Genomic DNA, 20,013 nt, shown 5'->3' on the forward strand with positions numbered 1-20,013 from the left:
TTAGAGAATAATTTAATTGTATAAGGGCAACAAACTGTTTACCAAAATTAAAATAACGTAACGTCTGGTCACTTTATCTAGATCTGAATAAAATTGGCTGAAGGTTGTTTAATAAAATAGAAATGCTACCAGGAATTCGTTCGCGTATTAATTTTCTATAGACACTTTCAAATTAGTATAATATTAAGTACTTGATAAAAGTAAGTTTTTCATTTCAATAAAGTTTAAGTATGAAATTTGTGCTTATACTTAAAATTACAAAATATTTCATTTTTTTATAAACGATTAGTTACTCGTAAAGGATCCATATTTTTTCACAGGTTGAATTTCTATAGTAATGTATTCCATCCCGAACTAGCAAACAAACAAACAAATAATGTATCCGGATATTTCGTAAATCTTATATCTAATTATCTATGCGATATAATATTTATGACAAGCCATTTTATACTAGATATATCATTATGGTCTACTTAGAAATCTCTATCTTCTTTCTATTGTACAATCTGTGGTTAAGAAACGACTTGCTTCAGCTTGTGAGTTTTACAACTGTCAACTGTCAATCATTCTCAAGTCAAGAAGTAAATGGACGGTTGCGTTTAAATTTTTAGAACATTAAACAACACTAACTAGAAGTTCGAACTATGTGTTTTAATGAAGTTATAGAAAGTAGATGTTACAAAATAATTTAATTGAGAATTATTTTATGAGTATAAAAATAAGAACAAGAACGTTCTAAAAACAGGTAAGTTCAATTAAACATTGCTACAACATGTCAGTGAACAACAATAATATACTATTTAAGAGAAATTTTTAAATTTTGAATTAGTGTCATTAGTACTTTTCTTACTTGCTTAATTATTCTGAAAAGTAATATAAACATAAAATCTTGCACGAGTTTACTAAAAAATACATAAAAAAACAAGCAATACATTTTAACAATTTCCTATACAATATTTTTGTTACAGCAGGAAAAATGTCGAAAACAGGTATACCATCGCCGGCAAGATCTCACGGTGCTATCACGCCTCGAAGGGTCCGGCATCCGCTCAAAAGAACTCGTAGTTTGGCGTCTCCAAGTTTGAAACAAACTCCACGACTCACAAATATTTTGGAGGATGCCTTTCAGTTGTCTCCATTACCCCAGCGACAATCGATATTAAATGATAACACTGATATTCAGGAACCTTTGCGTAAGATGGCTATTTATGCATTATAAAAACTATTGGCACTTATACCTCCAAATCTTAAAAGGCAAGATTTAAAGAATGAGATCACAGTTCAGTGTCGTCAGTTTACTAAATTGTCCTTTTTATGCAAACTGCCTTTAGATTACATTATAAAGATTATATAATAATAATAAAATCTTCAATTAATGGTATCCATATAATTTTGATGCAATAAAGATTTATACTGTAATATGTCAAGTAGCTGTTTTAAGTTTTTATTGAAATCTATTTTAATGTTTTTGACATTCATAGCCTAATGGATTTCATATTAATTTCAGGCAAAAGTTGGTGGAAAAACCTTAATGACAATTCGAGAGATATCCAAGAATTGTATGAAAATATGAATCCTCCAGTAGCAAATAATGTTTTAGATGATATTAATATAGAACCATCAAGGTAAGTTTGATTTTTCTCATACCAATTTTCTACCTTGATGTTTCTTCTTCGTCGCGGGGGATTGTTACAAAAATGCATAGAGGGAGTGTTAGAGAAACCCAATCTGTAGAAGTGGAAAAGAAACTTCTTGAAGTGAGACAACCGGTGACGCGCATCGTTATCCTACCTATGGAAAGCGTCAGGTTTCGGTGAGGAAAGAATGTTACGGACAAGAAATAAAGTAGTTTAGCATGCTGGTGAATGAAGCTAGTACCCAGATGTTGTTTCAGGAAACGGTGGGCGAGTGGCAGCAGATAGCAGAAACTTTGAGCGGTCCCTTTTTCCAGCGTGTAGTTTAGGCCTCAGTTTTTAGATATTATTTGTATGGTGTATGTATTTATCGTGTAATTGTACGTCATAAAATAATAATTTCCATATTGTGAATGGAAATTCTAATAATAATCGTTGTACATGCAACACATTGAATTAACTTCAAAGATACATTAACCATAGGCTACACAAAATTCATTAGATATAGTTGAGATTTATTGAAACATTAATAGGATACATCTGAACATCTATAATTTAACAACCACAAACTATTAATCTTATTAGTCATGATTAATTAAAACAACTGAACTTCACTATAATAATAATGGTCCCGATTGTAGGTATTTTTTTGATCAAACTAGAACACCAATGCGCGGCGTTCCGTTTGTCACCTATGTCTAGCATGAATGAATGGTGTTAAATTGATTGGTTCATTTTACCTCAATTTGTTTGTAAAGTAAAAATCGGTCAATTTTGTATGTTTTTCTTCCATAGTAGCATAGTATTAGAATGTGGAAAATTTTTGTAACCAAATAAGATTATATTTATATAAAACATGAATTTTAATTTTATTGTATTTCTATGTATGTTTAATTGAATTATTTCTTTGTATTACTCCTAAAATACTATTTTAACTATATTATGAGCCTGAGATACATGTTCTGATCATTTTTTTGACAAGCTAATTGCTAGTTTTACTGTAAACTTAATGTGAGATTTAGTAATTGGCTATAAATGTATGTATATGAAAGTATATATATATATTGCCAAGTGTAGGACATATTCTGATAACACATTTCACCTGTTACATTCACTCTACATATTTAGTTTAATTATTAAATAAAACCTTTATTTGTTCCAGCCCAGAAAAAGAATTCTCTATAGAAATACCAGATAGTAGTGATGGTGAATCCATTCAAAGCATTGCAACCCCTCAACGGAAAAACATATTTTCAAATAAAGAACGTACAAAACAAAACTATTTTAAAAATATGACTCTTGTTCAACAAAAAAGAAAATTTTCATCACAACAAAGTTCTGATTCCGACGATAGCATAAACATTGTGCCAAAGAAAATTTTTAACTACACTAAGGACAAATCTATCGAAATGCTTCCAAAAGAACTTTTAGGAAACCTTAAAAAGGATCGTGCGAATACTTCTTCCAGTATTGAAGTGCCACTAAAATGTAAAGAAGCCCATTACTTGTTTGCCAAAGAACCAAAAACAAAACCCAAAATCTCGGATATGGGTTTAGATAATGTAGCATTGGCCTCAGATATAGATATGCATGAAATTTCTCCGAAACAAATATTTACTTTTAAAAGACGGTCCAGTGTCAAACCACATGTTAGATCATCAATTCAAAGTGTTATAGATGAAGATTGGAGTAATGCTTTGCCATCATCAACTATGATAGGAAGTATGTCAGAAGAAGAGACTCCCAATATTAAAAGAATTAGTGATAAATCTGTACACCTACAAGAAAGCCAGAACAAGTCTATAGGTCAAGGGAACTCAATGGATAATACACTAGTTAGTGAAAACAATGATATTATTGAAGATCCAAATCTTAGTAAAACACAGTTACAGTTGAAAGATACATCAGCCGATCGTAATGAAACACTTGTTAATGAAAGCATTAGTAAAAACAACAAATCACAGTTAAACAACACAGCAGGCAATCTTAATCAGACACATGTTAATAAAAGCATATGTAAAGAGACTGAAAAATCTCTTAATAATAGTAATAACAATCAGATGGAAAATGATAAAAACAGTAGTGTTGCCATTCCATCAAACATTGAAAATGAAGGTTTAGGAAAAGAACACTCAAATATGACCTTAAAAGACAATACAAGAGTATCAGAAGGACCATCTAATTCAAGTGTCAATAATTCAGGATGGGACTCTCATAGAACAACTAGAAAAACAATGAGGCAAACATTTGGTAAAGATTTTACTCCTAGAAAATCATTGAGAACTCTTGTCATGGAAAAAACGGCTAAACGTCATACTGTGGGAAATTTCAGAAGTCAGGATATTTCAAAAAAGACAAATATGTCCAACATTTATCAAACAATTAATACTCATAATAAAACGGAGCCAGGTAAATATTTTAATTATAATGAACATGAACCCCCCGAAACTGATGACAATAAGTCCATAAGTGAAGAAAGTCGGACCAATGATAACCAAAATAATTTTGTTAAAATTAATAATGACATTGTAAAACAATCCACGGTTGAATTAGGAAACCAATCAGATTATCAAGAACAAGAAGCAGAACCCAATGATAAAGATGAGGCAATTAATGAAATGGTTAACCAGGAAATTTATAAAGAATCATCAAATTATGACGAAGATGATCAAGAAGAAATGGTTGTTAGTGATAACGATGATGAAGATAAAAATAGATCTGAAGAAAACTATGAGGTAGAACAATTTACAAATGATGAACAAAAATCAATGGATCAAGAACAAGTAGCAGAGTCTTACAAAAATTACGAAGCAGAAAATTCAAGAGAGAAAATGGAATTCAATCAGGAAGAAAATATGGATTGTGAAAATGAAGCTAGCGAATCTAATGATGAAGAACAAATGTCAGAAATAAACAATGAAGTTGAAAATGAAACTGAGGAAGACGAACAACGAGAAATGGTAGAAACTGATGATGAAGCAGAAGATGTTGTGCACGAAGAGTTGAGAGAATCTACAAATGATACTCCAAATCAATTATATGACGAAGAAGAAGTGGCAGAAACAGAAGCAGATCATGAATATGAAGATGAAAATACACCAGGAGATGAACAGGAAGAAATGGTAGAATCCGTTAATGACGCAAACAAATTGGCTTTTGAAGAACAAATGGCTGAAAGTAGTAACGATGAGGACGCAAATCAAACAGAGAACGACCTAGAAGATGAAAATCATTCTGAAAATGAGGAACAAGAAGAGTTATTACAATCCGATAGTGAACAACAAATAGAAGAGAACGATGACAGTGAAAACCAATGTAACAACGAGGCAAGTAATAATGATGCAATGCCAGAAACCAACGATGGAAATCAAGATAGTTATGCCGAAGAAACGAACAATTACCTCAATGATAATGAAGATATTAGTCAGATGCCTCAAGCTAATTCTACAGAATATCCCATTTTTGAGAGCAGACAGGCCACAGAAGCTACAAAAAAAGGTGTTAATAAACAAAAAATGCGAGAACTTATTGAGAAGATAAGAGTTGAAAATGCTGAGAAGAAAAAGAGATTTGTAAGTTTTTATAAACATTTTTATGTAAAATAGTTTTCTATATAAAAATTGTTTTTACTTGTCTATTACGATAACATTTAGATTTTCCGTATTACTCATACTATGAATTCTTTTCTTACCTATGATGTATGTTGTCGGTAACGTAAATAAACCCCATACTTTGCGATGATCTATACCATATATGGGCAACCACCGGACCGGCCGGATTCGGCCAGCTGTAAGATATTATCCGGCCCGCGAGACATTTAAAAAAAAATTACATTAGGTACTTATACTTACGGGCGACACAAAAGATTTCTACAAAAAATACCTAGAAAAATACATTTGACCGTAGCTTAGCGTAAGTCAATAAATCAATACATCGTACAAGACTGACTGGCGATAATTGGAAAATTCATTAGGTCTTTATATCTGTGGAATTAATCCAAATACCTATGGATTAGTTTCCCAAATTTAAGCTCAAGTGTCCCATTGATTTCGGTGTAGTTTGTAAATTACTACATGTTCTTTTTCCGACTAAAATCTCCTGCCTTTTGCTTTATCCTTTATTGTATTATAAATCTTCTTTCATAATCAATAATAATATTAACATTTAATATTTATGTAAATATTATGTTTTTAACTAGGTTATCCCTTTGGTTTTTGATGTATTTCTTTACTTTTTCGCGTTTAGTTTCCCTAGATTTTACTTGAAACTGGCATAAAGTTATAACTATCCCCATTATATTAAAAAAGAAAAATCAATTGCAAATTTAACGATTTAATTATAATGTACCTACATTTATTTTATTAAATTTTATACTAACATTGTCGTATTATTGCATGTCTAATCTATAAAAAATATTATTACTAGTTTAAAATGCACTAAGTCTTAATCTTCGTTTTGATACTTGACAGGGACAGGAACTTCAACAAACTTGAAGATTTACTATTGGTGTATTTTTTTATTTTTTCCAAATCAAAGCAAACATTAACTACACAAATAACCTTTTAAATATTTTCTCAGCAAATATTGGCTTGGTAAAAAACAATTTTCTACACCACAAAAACTCGATATATTTAATTTATTTTAAAAAATTACAATAAAAAATTATATAACATCGAAATAATCACTACTTTTCAATTTTCAGGAAGAGGAAGTTAACAATTGGCGCAAAAATTTAAAGCCTCAAAACACAAACACCTTCTTCAAAGTACCACAAAAACCAGCCGTCAAGCGACCAAAACCTAAAGAAAATAAAAAGGTCAAACCTGCTGATAAAATGTTCCTAAATGTGCTTCCACCAGAGTTCTTTGAAGACATTAAATATAAGCCTCCGAAGAGGTTTCAACCGACAAATGCGGCTTGGGCAAATAAACATTTGTACACGTTTTTGGAACAGAAACTGGAGCCAAAGTAAGTTTTTTTTTCACTTTTTTTTACACATCTGTGCTTTTTACATGGAATTTATTGAAATATTATTTTATTACACTACAAACTACAATTTTTTTTCTGCTGCGCAAAAAAAATCCATCCATCTTTAAAAAATAAGTACATGAGCCACTCCTTGCGTTTATGTTTCATTGTCTAATTTAATGTTGTTAATTTTTTTTTATTACCTCTTCGCTAACTCTATTGTTATGTTAGTCATTATATCGGTTTTAATTAATTATTGTTATTACCCTTTTTGTATTATAAGGTTTGCACTCGCAATTCTTTATATTATATATTTTTTTCTATTCTAAGCGCTCCTTTATTTATTTTATTTATTATTTATTTCACTTCGTTGCAAAGAAACACAAATAAAACAATACATAAAAATTACAAGGGATGCAAGTTTAGTACAGATATGGTCCTATTTTTCTTTCTATCCAATTTATTATAATTTTTTTTTGGTATTTATTATGTTGTGTATAGGTGTCATTTCTCCGTAATGCTAGTTTGAGTCCCAGAGTAAAGATATTTCGTTTAGATGAAGGCTAGTATATAAATAAATGTTTAATTGTCGTTATAATTTAAATAAAAAATATTTTTCTTATAGATATGATTATAAAGCCCGCGTTCGTGCCGAGAAATTAGTGGAAATGATATACAAATTCACTCAAGACATTAGGCGCTTGGAAGTAGCTCCTGAGCCGGCAGTTGCCAATTTGAAGCGAGAGATGGCGCGCCTCGAAATTGTCGATACACATTTTGACTTTTACGAATTTATTATCGACTTTTTGCCAAAAGAAATACGTCATAAGGTACGCAGGTGAAAGCTATTTGATAGCGATGCTTAATTACTCGCGTGAATAGTAAAACTGTAGATGTAACTGTAGATGAAATTTAATTAAGACCTTGAATATTGTTTGCATTTTATTTTATTTAATGGTACTGTACATACAAATACCATACATTTTTATAGATTATTTTAAAATCAAGGTTTAAAAACCTTTTTTTTCAGGTGGTTCCTAGCGGCGTCAACCTCATACCTTTACCGAAACCCAGCATTCATTCTAGTATTATGACTCAAAATAATTGTTAATCAATTTTACGTTGTTATTCATTTTAAGTTTTATGCTGTGCATTTAAGTATGAATAAATATCTACATGCGTATTACACGGTGATTTTAGATCTTTAAAATGTAAGACAAGATTCTTATCAAGACCGTAAAATTAAAGCTATAAAATCTTGTTTCGATATTATTTTAATCTAATTGTTTTTTTTTTTCAAATTATGCTAATAAATGATATGTTAATTTAGGATACGAACATGTGTTTTATTTATGCAACAAAAAAATTACACGTCAAATTGCTTTAAAAAAAATTTTGTCTCTTTCTTTTCCCCCTCCCATAACATATCTATATATAGACAAAATATTTTGTCAAAAACGTTAAACTAGTAGACTTTATATAAATATAAATCTGTTCGATTACATTTAATTTCTATTAAATTTTTTAACCTTTACTACACTCTGTAAGCAAGGACTCATTTGTTCAAAATATTGAAAAACTTTCGCTCTAACCTACAAATAATGACCAATTCAGATGAGCCTCCTGCCCGTTTGCAAAAAAAGTTGTGTATACCATTTAAAGATTTTAAATAGTGATTATTATAGTTAAAGTTAGTGATTATCTGGTTGTTAAAAGGGCCTGGGACTAGTGCTGGGCAGGCTACTTCTAATTAATTTGTTTTAAAATATATTGTAGAATTGTTTTTTATTTATTTAATAATAAGTAATCAACAGCTGCTTAACACATATTATTATACAATACACAAAGCCAAAACAGATTACACAGATTAAATAAAAACAGTAAACAAGCATTAAAAGACAAAGTGTCATTTAAAAGAAAAACAAAAGAATAAAATTAAAAACTGCAAAATTAAAAAAAAGCAACAAATTTAACTAAGAATTTATTAATATCGACTTCTTAAAAAAAAACAGCTACTTAAAAAAACAAAAAAAATCGGAGTCTTCCCGCTTCTCCAGGCACTTCTTCACATCTCTCTTATTGGGGTAGAAGATATCAATGTCTTGAAAATGGTTGTCATAATTCGACATAACCCTAAACATTGGAGAATTACGCAGGTAATTCGACTTCGTACGAGGCACACTGAACAATTTTGAGTATCTTGTCGCATACACAGGAGGAATTTTAAATGTAATTAATGATAGCAAATAGGGGCTGTCTATCCGCCCATTAAGAATAGCATGTAAAAAGAACAAGTCTTGCTGACTCCGTCGATATTCTAGCGAGTCTAAATTAAAATATGAGCAAGAATCAGTATAACCATCAAAACCCCTATACCCCTTGTAACAAAGAAATTTGACAAATTTGTTTGATGATTTGCTTTTTTTTAAAGAGAGTACCGAGAGTTTTTTACGCCGGCTTTTTCTCTCGGCCTACACCCTCTGTCTTCTTTGCCGATGAGTAGGAATGCCAACAGGTTCGAATTTAATGACGTGGAATAAGTGATACCATGATGATCTTATGTTCCAAAATAAATGTATGTTTTTATTTATTTTACTAAGGGATTGATAAAAAAAACATATTTCTGTTAAACTAGGACTGTTTATTTCGAAAATAGGATACAAATGTACACTATGTTACACTGATGGAGCACCATACACGCTTGAAACTAACTTGGGGTCACATTCTTGCAGTCGTTTCCTATAACTAATTCAAAAGATATACAAAAATGCTATAGGGTTGTGATTATAGGAACTCACTAGATACCTAAGAAATTACTTCAAAACGGGGTCATCTATTACCGACAACTGTCAACTTTTAATATTAAATGCGAAAGTAACCCTAGAATTTAAAAAACATATAACGGTCCATATTGCCAGCCTGGGCTATGCGAATAGAAAATTCATTATAAATAATTTTATACTAAATCATATGGAACAAGTGTATAAATGCGAATGAAAACCTACATTAGAAACTAAATATACAATTTGTGACTCAAAAACCGCAACAACCCTTACAAAATAATGATTATGCATAATGTGTGTTACTGAACGATATATGCACATAGACTTACGTAGTTACAAATAAACTTTATGGTAATGATCTTTTTTATTTAACATTGGTGATAATTTTGCTTTAATTACTGAGTTTTACATATTCTGGGGTAGAAATTAAAACAAATACATAAACTACTGTCAAACGTAGAATTGGCTAGTAAAATTTAATAAATATTATTTTACAGTGTAAACCTGTGCAATGTGATCGAAATATATTTTGGATACGAATATAATATATTTATTTGTATACGATTTTATTCCACAGTTTCAAGAGACTAAACGATATTTTAGGAGATTATATTATATACTTTTCCTACGTTTAAAATCGATATGCATTTATCGTAGAGTACATACATTTAAAACTAATTTAAAATTAATAAAAATTCAATCGAACTGTCCAAATAGCTCTTAACCTTATGAATAACTGTAGTGCCTACACTATAAATGGGATTACACTGGAGTACAAAAGGGTATAAAATTGGATATATAATTGGCACTACTAAGACACAATTTTGAGGGTAGTTTTGATTAAACACTGGATAATAGAAAAAAATTCTTACTACTAATACAAATAATTAACGTAAAACAGTCTTAACAAAATCAATGGCCAAATTAAAAAAAAAAATTTTTGGTCACCAAAATCTCCAAATTTACACCAATTTTTAAATTAAATACATTTATATGAGACCTTTGAAGATCATTTTATTAAAAATGAAACAGAGTTGAAAAGAAAATTTTGAACCGAGCTCAGTCAACCAATTCATAAGCTCACTAGTCTGTCAGATGTCAATGTCAAATTGAGTCCGTCAGTATTTTGTTTAAATGTTTAATAAAGATTAGGGTTATATACTTTTATAAATAAAAGTAATAAGAAAACGCCAAATAAATATTTGCAGTCGAAGGCGCCCTTTATTAACCATAGTCAAGATTAAAGAGCTGTCAACCCAAATGAAGTTTGACACATCTGACAGTGACCATGACGTGATTGTAGCTAAAAAGACGGGCCATAGACAACTACAGGCAGTACCGTAATTAGCGTTTGCATTTATAGTATTACAAAACAAACATTCAGCTAGCTAAACTTAACTTGAATCACAATATACATATAACTTTAAATAACTACGGTTGTCGAAATCTGCCACGTTAACAAAAATTCATTCGCCATCTCACTCTTTTCTTAATAAATAGAAAAGGACATTCTAAAACTGTATTTTGCCAGATCCCTACAACCAATAAGGTTATTGTGGAATAATTATTGCATGTAATAGCACTCGCGTCAATAAATTGCAAAATAAAATCGCATTATTTAATTAAGAACTAGAACCCACCCTTATGAGTACATAGTAATCACTGTCAAAATTCATATGTAAAGTCGTTAGAATTAAATGTCTTTAAAGATTCAAATAAAACCTATTGAACTATTATATTCTATTTGAGAGATCTATGAAAATCGATGAAATTTGAGACTGTTATTAAAAATTCTTATAAAAATTAGACCTTGACTATAATTAGATTTATGTGGTATTAATATAAAACGTAGACAAGTGATTCTAACCATGAAAAAAGAATGGTTGCCATGGTAACACAGTCATATGCTCCATTAATGTTTTGGCATACGGGGGTGACGGCAGTCAGAAGTCTACGTTCCATATTAAGCCCATAATGTTTTTTTCAGAAATGAGGTTATTACCAAAGATATGCTTATTAGAATACTATATGTTATTACATATATAATAATATATGTAATAACTGCTTAAAGTAAAAATATCTTTATGTCAGTACAATTAAAAAAACTCAATTAAAGAAATATTCGTTTTAAAGTACATTAAATCGACCAGACAATAATACGTAATATGACAATCTCGTCTAAAGATGGGTAGCACATTATAATTACGCTGTCACTTTGACAATTGACTGTTAAAAGAATTTCTATAGAGTAGAAAAGAGTATATATTTATCGGACATCTTTCATTAAATAGCAACACAGTCTTGTCAAAAATAAAGTAGTCAATGGCAATACTAATTAATGAAATCGATACACAATATAATACTAAAAGATCGTTAAATCAACAACATGAAGTGTCAACTAACATCTGTCAATGTCAACTGTCAGCGCAATGCGACCCATCTCTAGTCCGTTAAAAATCCAGTATCAGTCTGTGGTATACAATACTGAAATAAATGCTTAGCGAGGCACACAAGGCATTAATTCAACATAATTGGCGGGGAACAGACCGAAAACGCCATGAGGCCCGAGCCCTTGCCACCAACCCGCGTCTATTTGTTCTATATGAGTAATTATGTCACCCGGATCGAATGTTATCTCGGATTCGTCGGCTGAAAAGAAATTAAATATTCATAATATATAAGTAAAATTTAAGACCCGTCATAGTTATAAAATCAAAATTTATTTATATATTAATTATGTACATCAATATTTAAAAAAATATGCAGTATAGTATAAAAAAGGAATGGTCTTGATACTTAATAATTTAAATTGGGAGAAGAAAATGGAATTCCAAAGTCTTCCAAAACCATTTTTTTTTAAACAAAATATATGTCATTAAAAAACCAGTACTAAAGAGTTTTAGCCAAACTGCTCTATTGACTTTGTCAAATTTTGTTGACGCTGTGTTTTTTTTTTAATAAAGGATTTAATATTGTTGTATTAAAACATACCTGCTTGATAATCATACAGGGCTCTTGCAGTTAGACCGGGGTCATCATCCAAATCTTCATATATCGAGCTCTCTTCCAAACCTTCGGGTGACACATCTGTAAAACCACAGAGAATTGTTAAAAAAATATGTGTGTACTTATGTACTAGAATAATAAAGAAGATAAAAAAAAATTTAAAAATTTTTAGCTTTCACCTTATTCTACGTTTGTAGAAAAAATGACACTAACAATAGAAAAAAAGGTTAATACATTAAAAGTTCTATTATAACGCAGTATCTAGTTAAATAAAGTTTATTTATGCGTATATACTTCATATCTACATAATTACAGGAATATACATTTTTATTATATATAATAAAATGTTGACTATGCTATAGTGTGTCGGTTTTTCGTGACGGCGTGCACGCGCATCGAAAAATTTACTCTAATCATTTTTTTTCCAACGCGCCAAAAGAACTTCAAAAAATCTGTCAAATACCAAAACTACTTATTCAATTTAGAATGGAATTGGGCTGACTGTAATACTAAACGAACATACAACCATTGATAATATAGGATTATTCGATTCCAAACAAGTCTATAAATAAAAATGTCTATGGTCAATATTTACCTTCATGTGTAGCCCCGTTTTCCTTTTTATAATTAACATTTTCAATCACCGTATTTTGTCTACTTAACTCCGCGTCATTATTTTTACTGTATGGCGACCTCTTGATCGTACTAAACTTATTATCGGAATCATCATCATCATTTTCATTCGAACTCGAGTAAGCCGGGTCGAAAATATCATTTTCCAGAATATTCTGTTTGATCATCGGCTCGCATTGCTTCAAATCTCTGTAATCGAGATACTCTGTGTAATTGACAGAACTAAATGAGCTCGGTTCGTTTTCTGTGCTCGGACTAAGATCTGTGGGATCAATTATCGGTTCGTATTGTATCTGCGATGGTGTTTCCAGGCTCATCTTTATCTTGTCTATATTCTTTAGTGGACTTTTTTGGTCTTCTTGTAACGAATCTGTGGCTTCCTCTTTGTCTATGGATAGCTTCTCTGTGGCTGGAGTTGGTGGTTTGCCTGTGGGTGATTTCTCGATGGGTGTTATATTGTCTTTGGCTTCAAGTTGAGTCGGCGATTTTGGTGTATGAATCGGTGACGATGGATGAGATGTATTTTGGGAGAATGCATTTATTCTTTGCGCTATTACTGAACTTCTGACCGGTTTTTCAGGTATATTTGATGACCTTAGAGAAATAAAATGAGTTTAATTCAAGAATATTGTAAAAAAATTTCATTAATAAACAACAATCATTTCTGTATGTAAAATTTTTAAATTTAAAAAAAAAACAACTAGTTAGTTTTAAAATAAAAATCCAAAACGCAATGTTATCTAATACTCCGTTCTCCATTTTGAATATCATCCCACGCAATTCTTAATAATAATTCAAAGTTCCTTCACAAAAACTATTTTTTAATATATTACACGAAAAAAATTAATCGTTTTACAGACTAGCTCTGCTTATCAGGCAAAGCAGCATTTTATTTTACCACTCACTTGTTATAAATTTGTCCCTGAGCAAGATTTTGCTGAAACATCTTTCTAGCAGCGGAGGTCGAAGCACCAATAAGTTCTCGGGCCTCAACTGATCGCTCACTTACACTCGTCCTAGGCGCTTTGTCTTGAGGAATATTTCTGAAATTATTTGTTTTATTTCATTTACATATTACACAATATTTGATAGAAATTTATTGATACGATACAATAATGAATAACTTTTTTTAAATTATTAATTAATAAAACAGTAAACGTAAATAATATTGAACCATACCATTTCCAAAAATAATTATAGTACAATTACTTAATTCTTAAGTATAGGAACCCCAGGCTTTCTCTAAAGTCATCCAAACTCAAAGACACTATATTTCTCAGTCAGAACATCGAACAATTTTTTAACATATTTTATTACTTAAATACGTAAGCATATAAATATATTATGTTGTGTAAAATCGAAGGGTTATCAAGAAAATTTTGCAAGTAAAAAATAATTATAACGTATTCTATTCGTATAATAAAACTTGTATGGAAATATATGCAGGTAACTGCAACAAGTCAACAATAAAAATCTCAGAAATAACATGTTTATAAATTGTTAACAATGAACTAAATTAATATAAAAATGAATATAACTTGTTTGCAAAAAATCCTTAAAAAAATGCGTGCGTACAAAGTACACATGTCGGAAATAAAACTTCTTTGTAAATTAATTATTACTAAGGTAATAGCCCCAATAGATAATAATGTACACTCAATGTATTTGTATATCTATATTCGCACTGTTTACACATTATATACGTAACGTGCTAATGATAATATAAATAAATAAAAAGCCTGCGTTTATTGCACAAGACGTTATGCGACAGAACCTCCATCTAAAGTTCTAAAGTTCTAACATGTAACTACTAAACGAATACATCAACCAATAGCGTGTACTTTTTCTCGACCTTTCTTTCTCACTCTCTCTTAATCGGTCTCAATCGCTCTCTCCCTTTTCTTCGACAAAAACGCTGCACATCTTCGTGACGTTGCATCCGTAAAAGAATTGACACTGATTTTAAAAATACTTACTGTTGTTCAACCTGTGCCCGTTTAGCGGCTTCACGTTCATCCCTTTTTCTCACTTCTTCCTCAGCTTTCCTCTTTTCCTATAAATTGATAAAACTTTCCTTTATACATAACTCGAACGAAAGAAAGAAAATCAAAAATCATAAAACAAAAATATTGCCTGTGGTCTACGTAAATGACAATATTCTTTTTATTTCAGTAAAATGGCATTAATTTTTTTTTGTATGATCAAATGTGTTTTAAGAAAAGAACTGCTTCATTTCTATTAAAATGAATGAATATCAGTGCCAGAAAAACCATATTATTAACCTGACGTCGCTGGAAAGTAAAAGAAATATATAGTACATAGTCTGCAAAAATAAGGACACAAAGTGATACTACAATATAATCTCAAAATCTAAAAAAAGTTTTAAAATCGAATAACTAAAACAAAACTCACCTCTTCTCTTTGTTTCCTCTCTGCTTCTACCCTCTTCTTCTCTTCTTGTTCCTCTTTCAACCAAAACTGATCCCGTTCTTTAGAATTTATTTCTTGTACTAGAGAAACAAAAGATAAATTTACACCTTAGTCATAACTCATAAGTGAGATAAAATTTGCTAATTGTGTTGAAATTTAAATATTTTTACAGCAACAATTGTAAGTTTTTTTAATCTAACTATTTGAATTATAATACATATATAGTGTACATAAAAATAATTAAAAATTTATTTATTCATATTTATGTACACTTATTAACGTCAGTATTAAATTTTTAATAGAACGGTGTTAAAATAAATCGAATATATGCGAAATCACACAATATTGTCAAAATTGTTTATCGATGGTACCTCTACGTAATGTTTTCTTTCTTTTTTTTATTTCCTCTGCGACTCTCCGAGATAAAATCACATCGTATCTCTGCGAATTCAGTAAGCTCATACTGGACCAGTTCGCAACACTAGTACATCACAAATATCGCTGGCGTAATGTTTACAATTAACACACAATGCGTTGGAATTATTGCATTGTTCTTGAAAATGGTAAACAATATTGTATATGAATTGAAAATCAGTTTTACAAATGGAAAGTGATTCATGGCAAGTGCTAACCATTTATTTTGAACTTTGTGTAACTTATAAATTTAACTCATGTGCTTTGACCTCAGAAGAATGATCAAAGCAAGACTAATAGAACAAAACTGTACATTTTTCTGTATTGCAAAATACACCTTATCATAAAACAATAAAGATGCTAAATACAATTCAAGGTATTCGAAATTTTGCAATTGTCATAACTCCCAAAATATTTCAGGAAAACTAACTAAGAAATTTTTTTGTATAGGTTATATAACAGTTAAATTATAAAAAACAATTTCGGAAGGCACAGCTTAAGCCAACTTTTAAGTCAGTGGCGGATTTACCAGCAGGCGAGCCTACGGTGCAGATTTTTGTTCTGATTTCTTTTTAGCTGCCTAATATAAATAATTTTAACATTTTATGATGTTATACAGATCTGCAACAAATTTTGACGATGACATTCCGCTCTCACTTGTCTTTGTACATTTGGTGTTGCTAACTTCCATATTCTAGAGTAAAACGGCTACATTTCCGCCCCCATCTGCACATCTGCCTCAGCCTACACTTTAAGTGAAAATAGAGAGAAAAGAGTGAATAGAGAATCGCTGTGATTGTATTCCTCTATTCCCTCCTCCTCCATCAACTTATACATGTGATCCTACTACTGGTTGGAAGCTGTGAACTGAATGGTTTGTGTATATTTAATACTCAAAAACGACACCCAAAAATTACTTTACGTGCAATTTTATCAATTTTAATCGATTATAAAAATAATCTAGACGTGACAAATAGAGGGGAGGCCGGCACAAACTTCACAGCCTCTACCTGGTTATTTGTAAATCCACCACTGTAAATCGTTAAAACATATCTGTAATGTGTTTTGGCTTTGGTGTAACTTTCAGTAAAATATAATAGAATATCTGTGGACTGTTAGGCCAATAATATAATTCATATTTCAAGAAAAAATATTTTAAGCGCTGTCAAATATATCAAACTTCATACAGAAAAAAATGGTTTGACATCTCTTAAAACTATAAATTTAAATATGATTGACGTTCGTAACGTGCCTTAGATAAGATTCAGAGAATTCGTTCAAATCGAGCTCTTAAACAGTTTATATACTCAAATAACTCACCTGGATTAACTTTCTGATAACTAGTGCCAATTGGTCCGCTAGGTGGCTGCTCCTCATTTCTATTAGACTTAAAGTTAAATGCTGAACCAGCTTTAGCCAAATTGTCTAGGATTATTTTCTCATCCAGGTCATCTTCAGTCCGCGCATGAATTGTTGTATGGAATCCATTAAAGAACTGAGAGACATGCTTGATGTGGTTAGCACATGTCCCTTTACGAACTGTTGGGGCGCCTTCTCCCTAAGAATAATAAATAATTGAGCTTATATCAAAGATATACTAAGATAAATTTGTTCAATGTTATGCATATAGTTCAGTAAACTTTCTAGTGTTTATTAGACAATTATTGTTAAACATATTGAAATTAATATCTCAGAGATTTTTGGCAATTAATTAGATAAAATGTTGTAAAAAGTTACAATTAAAGAAAACATAATTTCTATTTTATTATTTTAGTTAAGTAAGTCACAAATGTGAACTATTTAAGTCACGAATGTGTATTTTTACAACATGCAAATCATTTAAGCAGGGCATGGAGCATGGACATAGACTGAAGCCTAGGCCTCAGAACTTAAGAAATTAAAAATAATTAAGATTAGTAAATCTTGATATGTAGTTATTTATTGTTTGGACAGTTATTAGCTTGCAGGCATTTTAATTTTTATGTGAGACATTATATTATTACACTTGACACACACACACACTTTAAGTAATTGAGTATAAAGAATATGTACTATATGTTTCTGTGGTGAAAGCATAACACAGTCCGTGTTATGCTTTCACAGTTGCACTCTTATCATGAACAAATCTATATTTAGAACAATGACAAAGACACTGTATTTAACAATAACCAATAGTAATAATGGAGAATTATATTGAATCATTTCACACAATATGAAATGAATAGGAATAATATTTTATTCTATAGGCAAGTACTGCCTATAGAATAAAATATTATTGATCTGCTTTTTTTTAATGCTTGCCAACCAAAACTCAACCCAGAAACATAAGTATATGCACACTACGTACATGCTTTAATAACTTAATCACAAAGGTTAATAATTGGTAGTTTTTATCCTTAAATTCTAATGTGTCTGCACTAAAACACATGAGCACAAGGCAGATCCTTTTTACATAGGTTTTGTAGTATCAGGGATACAACAGGGTTTGTAAACCCAACAAGCTGAAGAATGTTTTGTCACATTTATTATTTCCAAAGTGTTGCAAGAGAGACAACCAGCAACAGGGTCGAAAATCTTAAAAAGCAATAAATTATCTTATCTCACCTGCCAATTGATAAGCACATATTTGGATATTGTACTATTTGGAATGTCCACTTTTAAGAAAGCATACTGTATCTTGCCACTATTGAATTCATCAACAAGTTCAGTGAGGCCTCCATCTCCTTTACTAATAAATTTAAGGTCATTTGACATCCCATCATAACTGAATAGGGCCCTGGAAAAAAATCGTAAATATTTACTATTTATTTACAATCCCCTTTACCAAGAAACTAATGTAAGTAATATTCAAGATGCCAGCATATACATTGTTTCAAGACTAGCAAGGATTTATATACTATTCAACAACATATAAACATTTTATGTATAACAAAATATAACATTGCACATAATTGCATATGGTGTTACATTTATTTAAAATTCAAATTTCCATAAATGGGTAAAACCAATTACTCATATTTTCTAGAACTCATAAGCAATTCAGCAAAATCATCAGAAGTCTTTATTACATTCCGTACAATATATAAAAAAAAAATTTAAGAGAGTATGACACCAATAAAACCTTAAAATAGGTATTAACTTAATATAATTGTAGTAGTTTCATCCCACGACGTTATTAAATGCATTCGTATGAAGATAAAGGGAACGGCTATGACTCCTTCATCATCTTACTAATACGTGTTGTTTACTTAATTATTAGCAAGCAAGTAGGAATCATTCAACTTACCAATCGGTGTCAGATTTCTCATCTAAAACGTCTTTCCACGCCGCAAGAAGATCAGCCTTAAATTTGTCTAAGTTTATAGCCATTTTACATAATTTTTCAAATCAGAATTCCGCGTTAAGCTACCTATATAACTACAACGATTTGACTTAGTCACAACTTTCAGATCGAATTTACTTAAATTTTCGATTTTCACGACCACGGACCAATGACCATGGTTTGACGCTTAGTTTGACGGTTTGTTGATAAATGATATTGTAAGATGATGTGTCGTCAATTGTCTGTTGACAGCTGACATATTGATACAGATTATTATAACTGTTTAAAATACCGTTCAGATTACTTTATAGATTATTATATATATTTATATATACATAATCATTTTCTATTATTATATCCAGACTATTTTAGAACAAGATTTGTCGCATCGTGAGGTATGGCTTTTTCGAGAATAGTTTATATATATATATATATATCTAATGTTATACGGAGAAGCATTTTAAATGTGCATTCATAAAAATAACATCTGTTTTCCTTAGCAGTTAGTTTAAGGATAAGTTTAATAAAACTAGTTAGCCTTAACATAACCCCCTCAATATGAACGAGGTCGATAAATGTGGAAACTTAACCCACAAATAAAAAGATTTTTATTTATTTATTTATTAACACTTCGTTGCATTACATAAAAGGAAAATATTAAACATAATTTAATGAAAGCAACTGGCGGCCTTATCGCTTTAGAGTGATTTCTTCCAGACGAAAAAGATGTATTTAAACATTATAAAACGTGACATTCCTTAACATATTCTTTGTGAATAATTTGGTCATCCCAAAAGACCTTACTCTCTATCTAAGCACTATC

The 20,013-nt window shown here is 30.5% G+C and overlaps 2 protein-coding genes across 3 annotated transcripts; one reads left to right on the top strand and one right to left on the bottom strand.

The window, feature by feature from the left end:
- The first annotated feature begins 587 nt into the window (after positions 1 to 587).
- LOC110995063 (putative uncharacterized protein DDB_G0286901) lies at positions 588 to 7,936 on the top strand. Of its 2 annotated transcripts, none has more exons than XM_022262032.2 (7): positions 588 to 745; positions 969 to 1,193; positions 1,508 to 1,625; positions 2,797 to 5,206; positions 6,337 to 6,602; positions 7,228 to 7,432; positions 7,633 to 7,936. In XM_022262032.2, the coding sequence occupies exons 2-7, from the start codon at positions 977 to 979 to the stop codon at positions 7,711 to 7,713; spliced, it is 3,297 nt and encodes a 1,098-aa protein (XP_022117724.2). In that variant the 5' UTR covers positions 588 to 745; positions 969 to 976; the 3' UTR covers positions 7,714 to 7,936. The 2 variants fall into 2 exon arrangements, with proteins under 2 accessions (XP_022117724.2, XP_022117725.2); XM_022262033.2 differs by having other exon boundaries at positions 972 to 1,193.
- A 1,286-nt stretch (positions 7,937 to 9,222) lies between these two features.
- On the bottom strand, positions 9,223 to 19,381 carry LOC110995064 (drebrin-like protein B). Its single transcript, XM_022262034.2, has 9 exons — positions 19,155 to 19,381; positions 18,473 to 18,644; positions 17,189 to 17,426; positions 15,437 to 15,534; positions 15,001 to 15,077; positions 13,930 to 14,067; positions 12,987 to 13,618; positions 12,377 to 12,472; positions 9,223 to 12,034 (listed from the first exon to the last, which is right to left on the bottom strand). Exons 1-9 carry the CDS (start codon positions 19,235 to 19,237, stop codon positions 11,883 to 11,885), a joined length of 1,686 nt encoding a protein of 561 aa, XP_022117726.2. The 5' UTR covers positions 19,238 to 19,381; the 3' UTR covers positions 9,223 to 11,882.
- Positions 19,382 to 20,013: the final 632 nt, after the last annotated feature.

Source organism: Pieris rapae, chromosome 4 (genome assembly GCF_905147795.1).
Source record: "Pieris rapae chromosome 4, ilPieRapa1.1, whole genome shotgun sequence".
Taxonomy (NCBI): Eukaryota; Metazoa; Arthropoda; class Insecta; order Lepidoptera; family Pieridae; genus Pieris; species Pieris rapae.

Bases quoted from the DNA above. Each gene is read 5' to 3' on its own strand.
- LOC110995063 (XM_022262032.2), top strand. From the start codon at position 977: ATGTCGAAAACAGGTATACCATCGCCGGCAAGATCTCACGGTGCTATC. The intron at 5,207-6,336 runs GTAAGTTTTTAT...TTCAATTTTCAG, and splicing joins CTGAGAAGAAAAAGAGATTT to GAAGAGGAAGTTAACAATTG. The intron at 6,603-7,227 runs GTAAGTTTTTTT...TTTTTCTTATAG, and splicing joins GAACAGAAACTGGAGCCAAA to ATATGATTATAAAGCCCGCG.
- LOC110995064 (XM_022262034.2), bottom strand. From the start codon at position 19,237: ATGGCTATAAACTTAGACAAATTTAAGGCTGATCTTCTTGCGGCGTGG. The intron at 15,078-15,436 runs GTGAGTTTTGTT...ATCAATTTATAG, and splicing joins AGAGGAAACAAAGAGAAGAG to GAAAAGAGGAAAGCTGAGGA. The intron at 12,035-12,376 runs GTATGTTTTAAT...ATTTCTTTTCAG, and splicing joins CCTGTATGATTATCAAGCAG to CCGACGAATCCGAGATAACA.